The sequence below is a fragment of the Mauremys reevesii genome, linkage group 11 (assembly GCF_016161935.1).
Source record: "Mauremys reevesii isolate NIE-2019 linkage group 11, ASM1616193v1, whole genome shotgun sequence".
NCBI lineage: Eukaryota > Metazoa > Chordata > Testudines > Geoemydidae > Mauremys > Mauremys reevesii.
This window is the reverse complement of record NC_052633.1, coordinates 57099826-57113399: the sequence shown is the minus strand read 5'-3', so window position 1 is coordinate 57113399 and position 13574 is coordinate 57099826. Positions and strand designations below refer to the sequence as shown.

The 13574-nt window shown below is 38.0% G+C and overlaps 1 protein-coding gene across 1 annotated transcript in view; it reads right to left on the bottom strand.

Moving 5' to 3' along the window:
* Positions 1–13574, bottom strand: part of LRP1B (LDL receptor related protein 1B) — a 1239928-nt gene that overhangs the window by 95828 nt on the left and 1130526 nt on the right. Inside the window, exons 76-77 of the mRNA XM_039494476.1 lie at positions 6831–6950; positions 4344–4585 (exon numbers count right to left, since the gene is read on the bottom strand). Of these exons, the coding sequence (XP_039350410.1) occupies positions 4344–4585; positions 6831–6950 (362 nt within the window). The remainder of the gene's footprint in view (positions 1–4343; positions 4586–6830; positions 6951–13574) is intronic.

Below are 13574 nucleotides of genomic sequence, written 5' to 3'. Positions count from 1 at the left end.
AAGAAGACAGAATGTCCAGAAAACTATGCAAGTTTCACCATGTGGAGTTTGAGGGGGCCTAGAGGAGGCAGGTGTTATGTCCCATACCTTCATGGATCCACAGTGAAGTGAAGCCTGAGTCTAAGAGATGCTGGGTCAGTGGGACAGATCTTCTGTACTGTTCTTCTTGTGTCTCCTTACCTGCACAGAATGGGGCTCCTACCGTACCAGTATTCACCAATCACTCCCTCACCACCTTTTCTTCCCCCCGACTGTCCAAATAAAAACCTTTTTGAGAGACTGAAGAGCTGCTTTTAGCGGAATTAATTATGCATAGATATCTGCCACTTTTGCACAGAAATGTACCTACTGAGCTTAGCCTCCCAAGTTTCCATTGTGACTTGACCCTGACCTCTAGAAAGCCAGTGGAGGAACTTCCCTGAATTTTTAGGAGGGACATAGCATATAGCACAGCTGGATCTGTCCACCTCTCCTTCACTTCACTATCCTCACGCACAGGCGAGATAAACTCAACTTGGCTCCCCCTCTCAGAAGGTAAGAAGAAAAAAACATTCATTTGCCAGGGAAATGAAATTGGATGAAGGATACTTAGAGGAGTCTGAAGACTGATAAGCAAGAAATGACAGCTAGAAGAGATTTTATAGTCTAGAGGAGAATATGGTACTATGGAGTCCATGTTCAGGTAGTCCATATCTATCATGTGAACACAAGTATCAGGAATTCATACTAATTAACAGAATAAAATAAAAATATTTAATATGTAATCAATTATCTAATTTTGAAACACTTACATAAACACAGGCACAAAGGTCACATTATTACCCTCAGTGGAAGTGGTGATAATGTCCTTAATGCAGTTCCAAGCGTCTTCTTTTTTTTTTTTTTGTAAAATGTCCAAATCAATATTCATTTTATTTTCCAGTAAAAACTACTTGAAAATACATTAAGAAAAAAACTCAGCATTTCTGCGGAGGTGGATGAAGTGACATTTAGGTCTGTTTACAAATATTAAGCTTTTTTCTTTTTTGCCTGAGAACATCAGTCAGGCAGTTAGCAATATAATGATATACATTAAGAAAGGAATAAATATGAAATACTGAATATGTACTCTTTTCATTTTTAAATACATGAAAATCATATCCCATGGGGATGTTATAGTATCCTTCCTTCCTTTTAGAAGAGAAGTTATAAGAAGGATCCACTAAGTCTTGCAACAGGATTCCAGTATAACAGAGTCCTTAATACTTGTGATATAGAAACAATCACACCAGATCAGACAATTGGTTGCTATCCATTTTAAATTTGTTGTCTTTCCATTGCACTGATTGTCCCCTTATTCTTCATTAAAGAGTGGCGTCAAATTTGTTTTTTTCAAACCATTCCTCCCTTCCATGGGTCCTGCACCTTGATGTGGTGCAAAGGCTTGTGTGCTCCATTAACCCTAAGAGCTATGCCAGTGGGAATTTTAACTCCTAGTTAGGTTACCCAAGCTGGATAGGTCAAAGATTCAGGACAACAGGAAAAGCATTCCATTGGTCCTCCAGGTTGGAGATTGAGTGTTAAAGCCAAGAACCTATCCTCACAGGAAAGTGAAGCTATAGAAAGGCAACAAGGCAGCCATTTTGGCAAGCAGCAGGCCAAAGCAATGGATTCTGTCTCAGCAGAAACAGTGGGTTTGAGGGAAAGCCATGACTCTGAGAAATTCTTTATTAATGGTAAAAACAAACGATGAATGTGTGGAACAGTAGAACAATGGATGCAACAATAAAAGCGGTGCAGATGCTGAAAGAACTGAATGAACAGAATCATGAAATCCTTGGACTAAGTGAATGTCGATGGCCAGGAGCTGATAAAAGATTAAAAAATGAAAAAGTAGAATATATTCAGAGAAATAAAATGATTACTACTCAGAGGAAGTATCATTAATTAAGACTTTCAAATAGAAAAACAGTTTATACACTAGAAGTTAATTAACAGACAATTGCTCCAAGATAGGTTTCAAATACCATACATGAAAATGACAATGAGACAACAATGAGATCAAAGATCAGTTTTTTTATTGTCTACAAGCTCTGACAGACAATATTGCCAAGCATTACATCTGCTTAGTAAGGGGAGACTTCAATGCCAAGGTTGGGGATAATACCTCGGCCCCTCCTGTTCTCTGCCTGTGCACAGAATAGTTTAGTCTCCTGGGGACAGTAATACTTTGGTTTAATTCTGGCTGTTGGGTTAGTGTGGGGGTGGCTGAATTGTGTTATTAGCCTGTGATATATAGCATTTCAGACTAGATGATCAGGTGGACACTTCTAGCCTTAAACTCTATGACAACAAAAGGGGAAAGCAATGAGTTAGCACAGCCCTGGTTCCCAAAATGAGAGCAGTTAAAGACTGCTAGAACTGTGCTGGTCTTGGGGCTTGTAATTGGTGGAAAATTATTCCCCCTCAAAAAAATCCAAATGGTAATGTGGAATTCCCTAGATGGATTACCAGGAACCAGAGTGACCATATATGTACTGAAGGAAATTGAGATCAACTCTCCACAGTGTCATAGCATAAATAGGAACTGACATCAGAAATACCAGATTTATGTGTGGCAAGATTGAAGATCAAACTTAACAAAAACAAACCCCCTAAAACCACCAACAAAATTGACAGCCAATGGCTAATAGACAAGTCATTACAGCAGCAATTTCAAACTAAACTCAACAACAGATTTCAGGTGCTACAAGATAACACTGATGTATCCTATCTCCATGAAAGTATCATAGATGCCAAAACAACTGTAATTGGTTTCCAAATAAGCAAACCTAAATTCTGGATAAGTGAGGATATATGGAACTGTGTGAAAGAAGGAAACAAACCAAAGCAAATATTAGCTACTCAAAAATACCTCCAGAAAAAGACCCAGTAAAAAAGATCTGTATTAAAAAAGGACAAAGCAGTGAAAAACAGCCTGAGAAGAGACAAGAGGAAATACATGGATCAAAGAATCTGGAGTGGCTCTAAAAGAGGTGATAGTTAAAACCCTTTATCAACTCAACAAGGTCCTATTAGCAAGTTTAAATGGTGAGCCACTTAAAGATGCACAAGGAAATTAACCATTTATTCTGACTGTTTATTTTCTGTCTCTTAGCCAGTTTATAATCCATGACAGAACTTTACCCCTCATATTACTTAGTTTCCTTAATAACCTGCTGTGTGGGGATTTGTCAAAGACTTTTTGAAAGTCTAAATAAATTATGTCACCTGGTTCTCCTTTATCTACAACTTTGTTTATATGATCAAAGAATTCTAAGAGATTAGAGTTTTATAGTTTTACTTCACAAAGCAGTGGTGGTTTCTCCCTCATTTTTAACTATTGTTTCAGTCAGTGTTCCTGGATTGCCCCTTAGGTCTTTATTAAAGGTTGAGCTATGGTGATTGACAGCAGCTGAAGATCTGGCTTGCAGTGGGTACATGTGTTATTCTCTAGTTCTCAGATATAGTAACTGATTTTAATGAGAGGTTGCCTATTATGGTTAGCAACTCTTAAATTCCTTCAGAATTTTTGGAGGTATACCAATTTATAGCCTTACTCCATTTTTTGTCATTTTATGTTTTTTCAATAATGCTTATTATTATGTCAAGGTCTCCATCCTTTCTTCCTTCCTTCCACTGAAAGCTCTCTCTGTCACACACACACATATTAAGTTACATCCACATCAGATCTCAGACTTCCTGTATTAGTGATGTCCTGCCAATAGTTAAAAAATATCTCCATTAGCCTGTAATAAGCTTCATGTACCAGGGAATATATGTGTTTGCAGAGAAAAGGTATATGGGAAGAGAGAAACAATTTGTTTGTTTTCCTGTTTAAATGAAATTAAGTTTCATAACTATAATTAAGGGAGGAAGTACTACCACTTGGCAAGCTAATATTAAATGCACTTTACTTGAATTTTGCTCTACAAGTACTTTTATCATCTACAAGGTAAATCATCTGTCTTACTAAGTAGTACCCAGAGAGGGGGTAATCTCATTCACAGGCAAGTAAAGCATAAGTAAAGCCATTTTCATGGCAGAATTATAGCCAGGGTCTCCGGAAAACCCTTCAAAGCCCTCTCCAGAATATTACTGTCCCATAGAGTTTATAACTAAGGAAGGTACTAGTGATTTATTTTGAAGCACGTGTAATTTGAATAAAGTCCTGATCAAGTAAAACTTATTTCATATAGCATATACATCTGTATACATTTAATATTTTCTCCAACCTAGACAAAATGGATATATATCATTGAAAAGGAGAAATAAGTAAATAAGCAAAGATTTACATCTTGCAATTATCAGGTTGGTTTACTTACGATCAAACCACTATTACTTTGTCTTCTTTCTCTGCTGTGGAGCTTTTTGTAGAAAATACCTCCTGGATTAAACTGAGTACTCCAAATAATCATATCACCTTGATAATATACATCCATCCCAGTTATCCTTGAATTATGTTCAACATGTGAAATTTGTTGATGAACATCACTGTAGTTGAATGGATATATAAAACCCAGGATATCAGTGTCATTAGCAATGTAGAGAACTTGATCTTCAGAGCCTGGGGATTATTATAATGAAATACAAAAATAAAGTGAATTTCAACTAACACCTAGTAAAAATCAATATTTTTCATTTGTATCGATTTTTTTTTAGGTTTATTTGGTATAATTTCTTAATGTTAACAAGGGCACTTGGTTTGCATTTGCCCACCCTTATAAACACTATCACACTATTAGAAGTAGTAATACTCTGGTAGTGCCTGCAGTGTGCTAGATGATGCCCATACACAGTCCTTGCCTCAAGGAGTTTATTGATTAAAAACACAAGCAACATATGAATGGTAGGGGAGAGTGTGCAAACATAGCAATATAATTTGAATACTCACTACTACATATATCTCATTTCATATTAATTACGTACTTTTAAAATTTCTTAAATAAACATACATTAAAGGCAATTTTTACATGCCAAGATTTCATATGCATTATTTGAACTTGCTCTACAAATTAAGAAAGGGCAATGATCCTGTTTCCACTGAAGTTAACAGAGTTTTGAAACTGACTTCAATGGGAACACAAACGGAGTAGTGTCATGAACCATGTTCACCATTAAATTCAGCATTTAATCATAGTGGTCTCTGAGATACCCCAGTTATTACCTATCTGAAATGCCTGGGTACCATTAATATTATCTATATAAAATAGTATTCTCTGAAATCTATAAATGAAGTTTGAGAAAAAAATATATAATTATTGGATATATAAAGAGCACACTAATGGTCTTTGCTTTATTTTAAAATTTAGATCATATTAGTCCACAATAAATGACTTACAGTAACTACCATCCAAGATTTCATGTCTTACGGATATAAGATATTCAGTGCCATTTGCTCCCCCCACTATTGCTAAAAAAATGTCATAATGGGAGCTATTTCACAGGAAATAGTAACAGAAAAAGTAGCCATGCAGTTATACCACACTATTCTGTGCCATCCACCAGAATGGTGCATAGACAGACAGGGTAATGAACGTGACCAAAAACTTGTATGAAGACTAAGGATCAAGAGATAAAAGTATTTATTAAATTATAAGCCTATGTTAAATTCTTCTGTGTCACCCTTGATTACAAGTAGCTACCCACCGACAGCAGCATGGTGTGCTCAAGATCCTTTATCTTGATCTTATTAGTTCCTCAATAGCAAATGAGGATTATGAACCCTGATAGAGTTCTTATTATGTGTAGAGCAAATTTAATATTGACTCAAGAGAGTCATCCTTCTGTGAAAGGTCACCATTAGAAAAAATGGGGCATTCAGTGTTCATATGGCATTGACGGTTGCCACCCACAATACACTATAACCTCACCTCCACTGTAGGATTGTTAGGAACTACTATGGAAGAACTGTGGACATACTTTCATATATCCAACAACTGAAAAATGACATTTCAATAGAGAATAGAAATTTAAATTATTGCACTCAGGCGGAGGATTATTGCTTGTTTTCCTTTTAAGTCAATGAAAATTGGTCCCCTAAATGTTGTATAATGTGGAGGAGCATACAACACTCATTCCTTAACACAGTCCATTATCGACGAGCATTTTGCCAACAATAATAATATATGCATATGTATTCACTTCAAAGCATTATGCTACAGTGGGTAAATATTATTGTCCCACTTCCAGTTTGGGACTGAGGCACAGAGAGATTAAGGTCAGATTTCAAAAAAGTACTTGGGTACCTAAAGAGGCAGATGGGTGCCTAGTGGGATTTTCAAAAGTGCCTATGTGAATTAGGTGCCTAAATACCTTTGGTAATGGGGCCCTAGGTGATTTGTCCAAGATTGCTCAGCAAACCAGTGAAAAAGCCTCCAAATACCCAGTCATTTGCTCCAAACATTAGAAAATGTGTCCATGAAAAAAATCTGATTCTGCTCCCAGGCTTCTCAAACTTCAACACAACACCTACATTATTAAATAACATCTTTATCTCACTTTTCAGTCATTTGTGTTTTAATATTAATATTATGTGTCTTATCCTTGTTGGAAAACATATTTAAACAGGAGAAATTGTAGTTGGTAGAAATGTAAAACACATGCAGGCAAAGGGATAGTTTGCTTATGTATACTTGGAAAGATGGCTTTCTTGATGATCACAAGTAAATCTACATTGTTTGAAATATTTGACTCATTTTTCTTAACATGAATTATAAAGTCAAAATACAGTAGTATGCATTAAATATGTAAATAATTATGTAAGTAATTAACTAAATATTATTAATTAGGTATAATTTTTGTAGCCTTACCTTTTGCTATGCAGCTGTTATTCTTTTCCTTATAATTTCTCTCACATATACATTTGTATGATCCTTTAATATTAGTACATTGATGTGAACAGGTGCCAAATATCATGCATTCATTGATATCTAGGGGGAAAAACACTCATCATAAGATAATACATACTTGGATTAAATGTATCAGTCCACTGTTCTAGGATTCAGCTGAACACAAACTTCCAAGCACTTCATTCCTTCGTTCCAACAGTGAACAAAACACTTCACCAGACTCTCCTCCAGTCTTATTTTGTCTCCTACCTTCCTACTTTTGTCGCTAATATCACTCCATTATCATTAATAAACATCTGTAATCAATTCTGAAGACTAAAAAGTATTATCAACATCTCCAATGGATCTCTGTATGGCATGCTCAAAACTTTAATTATCACCATCTCATAGAAAACCTATACTTCACAGTTTCCTACTTACCTATTTCCCTTTCCTTAAGGTTGGGTTAGATTGCAAAGCTCTTACTCACATTTGTGAGTAGTCCCACTGAAGTAAATCAAAATACTTGTGCAAGTAACTGCTCATCAATTTACCAAAGTTCACAATATGCTCCTGAGAAAGGATATGGAGAAAGTGGATCTTCTCTCACTTTTCTGAGTAATACTTCCAGCACAATAATCTTGACTGCCCTCAAACTAGCTGGACACCCTTACATTGCAGAAAGCACCCTTCTCAAGGTATTTAATAACTCCTTTCCCTTATTCTATTTGATCTCAGTACAGCTTTCAGGGTTATAGATTGTTATTTTTCTTCAGCTCCTCAGAAAACAATTTGGTGTTACCAGTATCTTCATCTAGTAGTTTAAATTGAACCCCTTTAATTGATCTATTGAAATTCCTGTTGGAAGCTTAAAACCATCTGTTTACATCTTCCATTATGAAATCATTTAAACTTCTGACTTTGGTCCTCTGACATTTCATTGTTTGCTTTAATCTTGGACAATACCTTCGGGCAAATTATACACATATCTAAATCCCTCTATCTCTTGCCCATCTTCTTATCTTGATTTGCTTAGCCCATAGCTATGACTGAGGTCCTCATTCTTGTGAAAAGTCACATTTATCTCAACTCTTTCACTCCATTAACATTCTTTCCCGCTCCCCCATTTTTCTGGAAATCTCAACATTATTTCTTCTAGGATAATGTACTATTTCTGTAAAGTGTTTTTGACATATACAAAGGACCATACACAAAAATTAAATTGTATTGAACTGTATGTTAATTACAATTATGCAACTAATTTCTCTATGTATCTCATTGAGAAAATGCTCTTTTTTTCAAAGTGAATTTAGTCAGGATGGATGAAGTTTACACATGTCAATGATCTTTCATTTTGAACAATCTAAGAAATAATAGTTGCAATCTTAGTCTGGTGGAAGCCTGACAGATAAAATAAAAACAAATAAACAAACAAAAACCAAATTGGTTGTATGCGACATCTACTGATGTACTTAACAAATAGAACAGAATTGACTGTGAAGAGTGAGTTAATGAACAGGTGGAAAGAAGGGGAGAATCAACTTCACTCTTTCTGCATTCGTCAATACCTGTTCTTGGAAGTGGATGGGACAATCGACTGCTTAGTTAAGAGTGGTACAGAATGAAGGAATTTTGAGACAAGTTGAAAGGGATTTTTATGCCCAAATGATTTGTCTGTACAACGTTTTTTTTTCCTAGTTAGTCCAATGAAAGGTGTTACCTCTAAACAAATAATGAAAGATGAAGGAAAACTGAAGCAGAGAAAGCTTATATTACATTTCTGACATCAAGGCATGTATAAACTCACGTTTTCTGGCACTTGTGTGTCTGATGGGAAAAGGATTAAAGTTCATAATATGAGTATGAATTCTAATGACTCCTCAGGTCAGTTTCCAGGAGTATTTGTTGCATGTGTTAGCATTAGTCTTGCACCCTGATGAACTTTCTTTATATAGAGGCATTAGCTCACTAAGTGAATTGATAAAGAAAAATTTAGATGCCTTCATTGGTTTTAAATACCCAGACAAATGGTCATTTACCATAATAAATGTAATTCTTATAGAGCTGCCTCATTATAGACAGTATCCCCTTGTACTGCCATGTTTCACGGACTTTTTGGAAAGTAATACCTGTTGGAGCCACACAAATGCCCTCTTGTGGTCCCAAGGAGTCAAATATTTTTGACATCCTTTCCAATGAGAAAGTATGACCTAATTTGTCCCTTACTCAAATAACCAATGAGCCCTGAGTGGCATAGGTTAGAAAATTCCGGATCTTATCTTCCAGCACCTAATAAGCACTTAGTTGTGGATGGGTGTGACATTATCTGATTAAAATACGACCATATAGATCATTGTTGCAACCACTGTTATATATTTGCAGCAAATATTGTACAAAGGTTGTTGAGTGAGGTGTCTATGAAAAGGTTATGATTTGCTGGTTATGATTATGCTATCTGTATGCATGTATCATTTTTTATTTTAAGTTGTAAGTATTGGCTCTATACTTGGATTTCAAATGTTTGCTCCTGGGGTAACACCCACAAAGTAGCTCACCAGCACATCTTGGAGAACTGTTCAAATTAAGTGGCTCATCAAGAAACACTTGATTGAAAATGGACCATGGGAGACGCCCATCTACACTGAGTGGATGGTCATGTAAATGTGCTGTCCGGAGTGTAGGTAATGGCTTCCTGCAATGACTGAGGGAAAATGGGCATGAACATATGATTTGCCCATGTGACTCCAAACTCCATCTTGTTGCTGTAATTATCCACAGTAAGAAGAATGGGGTGCCCTCCACTTGGCAAAAACTATAAAAGGCCCTGGAAACACCTCCATTTTGTCTTTATTCCTGCTTCTTACCTATGGAGGAACTTTGCTACAAACTGAAGCTCTGACCAAAGGACTGAAAGACCCATCCAAGCTGTGGAGGTACTCCAGAGATTTGACTTAAGCTAGCAGTTTATTCCATCACTGCTACAAGCCTGAACCAAGAACTTTGTCATTACTGTATGTAACTGACTCCTTTAACTCTCACATTTTTTTCTTTCTTTCTTTTTATAAATAAACCTTTACATTTTAGATACTAAAGGATTGATATCAGTGTGATTTTTGGGTAAGATCAAAGTTATATATTGACCTGGGTGTGTGGCTGGTCCTTTGGGATCAGAAGAACTTATTATTTGATGAGACTGGTTGTAAAGAACCACTCATCTCTGAACCCAGTGTTTTTGGTGGTGAAATAAGACCTGGAATGCCTGAGGAAACTACCTTTATGTTTTCTTGCTAGCCAGTGTGGTGAAACAGGAGTTTACTTTTGTGGCTGTTTTGGTATATCTTACAAAAGAATAACCACCAGTTTTGGTTGGGTTTGCCCTACTCCTCAGCAGTTCGTCCTGAATTTGTCATCCTCGGGTGTGACACATTAAGGCATGGTTACAATGGGATCCTGGAACTGATGACCCACTTGAGGAGAGGAGATAGTGCTGAAGAGGACCCCTCACTGATTATATCATTATTACTATTATTTATTATTTTTATTACCATAGTGACTAAGACCTCATTGCGATAGGTGCAGTAGAAACACACAACAACAAGACAGTCCCTACCCTACAGGGTCTTACATTCTAAATATAAGACAAGAGATGACTCATGAATATAACTAGATGGGGGAGTACAAGTAAACAATGAGACAACATTGGTCAGCATGATAGGCAGTGGTCTCTGCACACTGGCAGCCTAAACATAGTCCAGTTTTTAATAAGCATCATGGCAAAGGAAAGTTTTGAGGAAGGATTTGCATGTGGATAATGAGGTGGCTTTGTGGATATTTATGGGGAGTGCCTCCCAAACATGAGAGGGAGCATGGGAGAAAACACAAAGGTGTTGGTTTTTTAAATTTAACAAAAGGGGCCATGGAGACCAACATCAGCAGCTGATCAGGAGTGAGCACTAGCAGCTCAACAGCAAATGAGAGATGATAGATAGAATGCAGACTGACTGTGAAGGGTCTTGAAAGTGAAGATAAGCAAATCTTGTTTGATACAAAAGAGAAGAGGGAGCCAGTGGAGTGATATAAAAAGAGGGGTGATATGGTCAAAGTGATGCAATAGGAAAATGACCTTTGCAGCATCATTCTGAATGGATATGGGTGAAGTAAGCTTGCATTTGTTAAAGCCAGAGAGAATGACGTTATGGTAATTGAGACATGAGATGCTGAGAACTTGGATGAGAGGTACAGTTCTGTGTGTATAGATAGGAAAGGGTGTATCTTAGACATGTTATGCAGAAAAAACCCCAACAATATATAGATATAGCCTGTATGTAAGAACCTAGAAAGAAGCCTGAGTCAAAAAGGATGCCCAGGTGATGGGCCTGAGTGACAAGTGTTGTCCACACTGATCAAGAAAGAAAGAAGCAGGTTCATAGGCATTAAGGGTAGTCCCTGTCCTGGCATGTTAAAATGGAAAAAATCTTTGTGATGCTGAGGCCACCTCTTATGCTAATATAATACCAGTATGCCTTTGTAATAGATTTCATAGGTACTTGTTGAGCTCCCAGTACAGATGGATTATGCAGAAGTCAAATTTGGCTTTGGCATTGCAGAAATTTCCCACTGGGCTCAATTATCAGAGTGATCTTTTTGATGGTTATGTAACCTTAGTGCTCATTGAAAACATAGATACTACAGCCTTAGACCCTATTCTGTGTGACAACAACTTTTTGATGTCATAGTGGCCATGATCAGTTTTCACCAAAAAGGCTAGTAGTGATCGGACATCTAATATAGTGAACACCCATGAAAACGAGGCAGTAACTGAGGCTAAAATAGGGAGAGAACAAGTTAAAAATTACTTAAACAAGTGACATGTCTTTACGTCACCAGGGCCTGATGAAATACATCCTAAAATACTCAAGGAGTTGACTGAGGATATATCTGAGCCGTTAGTGATTATCTTCAAAAACTCATGGAAGAGGGGAGAGATTCCAGAGGACTGGAAGAGGGCAAATATAATAGCAATCTATAAAAAGGGGAATATGAACAATTTAGGGAATTACAGACCAGTCAGCTTAATTTCAGTACCCAAAAATATAATGGAGCAAATAATCAAGCAATCAGTTATCCAATAGCTAAAAGATAATAAAGTGATAAGTAACAGTCAGCATGGATTTTTCAAGAACAAATTGTGTCAAACCAACCTAATAGCTTTCTTTGATAGGGTAACAAGCCTTGTGGATGAGGGGAAGCAGTACGTTTGGTATATTTTGATTTTAGTAAGGCTTTTGATACAGTCTCACACAGGGGTGAAAGTAACTTATGGGACTTACCGGTACTGCCAGAGTCCTGAGGGGGGCGTGGCCTCATTCATAAGAGGCATGGCCTCATCTGTAAGAGGCGTGGCCTCTTAAGATTTAAAGGCCCTGGGGCACCAGCTGTGGCTGGGAGACTGAGGGCCTTTAAATCAACCAGGGCTCCCAGCTGAAGAGGTGGCTGGGAGCACCCCAGGGGGGAACCCCGAGTTTTGCCACTGGGACCAGGATTTAAGGGCCCAGAGCTCCTGCCGCTGAGGGGAGCCCTGAGCCCTTTAAATCCTGGCCCCAGCCCGGCTGCCAGAGCCGTGGCCAGGATTCAAAGGGCTCTGGGCTGCCCGCAGCCGCGGGGAGCTCTGAACCCGTTAAATCCCAACTCCAGCCCGGCCGCCGAAGTCATGGCTGGGATTCAAAGGGCTCTGGGCTGCCCGCAGCTGTGGGGAGCTTTGAGCCGTTTAAATCCCGGCCCCTGCCCGGCTGCCGGAGCTATGGCCGGGATTTAAAGGACTCTGGGCTGCGGGGAGCTCTGAGCCCTTTAAATCCCAGCCCCAGCCCAGCCACCGGAGCCGCGGCCGAGATTCAAAGAAAATGTTCCTAAAGTTCAGTGACACAACCTCCCAAGAATGAATATGCAGAGGCCACCTCAATGAAGAGTACACTTTAGCATTATTGAAGAAAGGCCTGAAAAACCAGAAAGGAGCATATCATGTTTTTCAGAAGTATCAAAAGTTCATTTTACAATACTCTTTAAAAAAAGAGTCCTATAAACTCAAGAGGATGTCAGTAAGGCTATACCTTCTAACTGAATGAAACTAATTCTCTGATGTTCCTGTGATGTTAATTCTTTAGTTTGCATTGCTAAACTAGAGCCAGAATAAAACCAACCAAATTTCTAGCAGTAGTATTCCAAATTATAAGTATATCATGTGTGGTTAGTTTCACAGTCCAATTACTCTTAGATATAAAATGACATCCCATAAGTACACATGATTTTTATTAGCTGTACAAATGTATTAGTGCAATTCTATGATATGATTGTTTGTGATGGCAGGGGGCAGGGCTCAGCAGCCCTGGGCTCACTTCCAGTTTGTTTCTTATGCTTCAGGGTTTCAGTCAGCCACTTGCAGGGCTCAGGAATTTTGTTTATTTTTATCTCTTTTCTCTGAAGCATCAGTGAGGGACACAGCTGGAGATGGGACATAGGATGGTGTAGGCCAGGGCTCTGAGGTGGCATTGAGCATTCTCTCTAGATATGTGGCTGGCAAGTTCTTGCTTACATGCTCAGGATCTAACTGTTCAACACCTGTAGGGTCAGGAAGGAATTTTCCTCAAGGTTTTTCACCTTCTTCTGCAGCATGTTGGTGCAGGCCATTTGACAGGATTACCTGGGTATACCTCACAATCATTTCTCTGC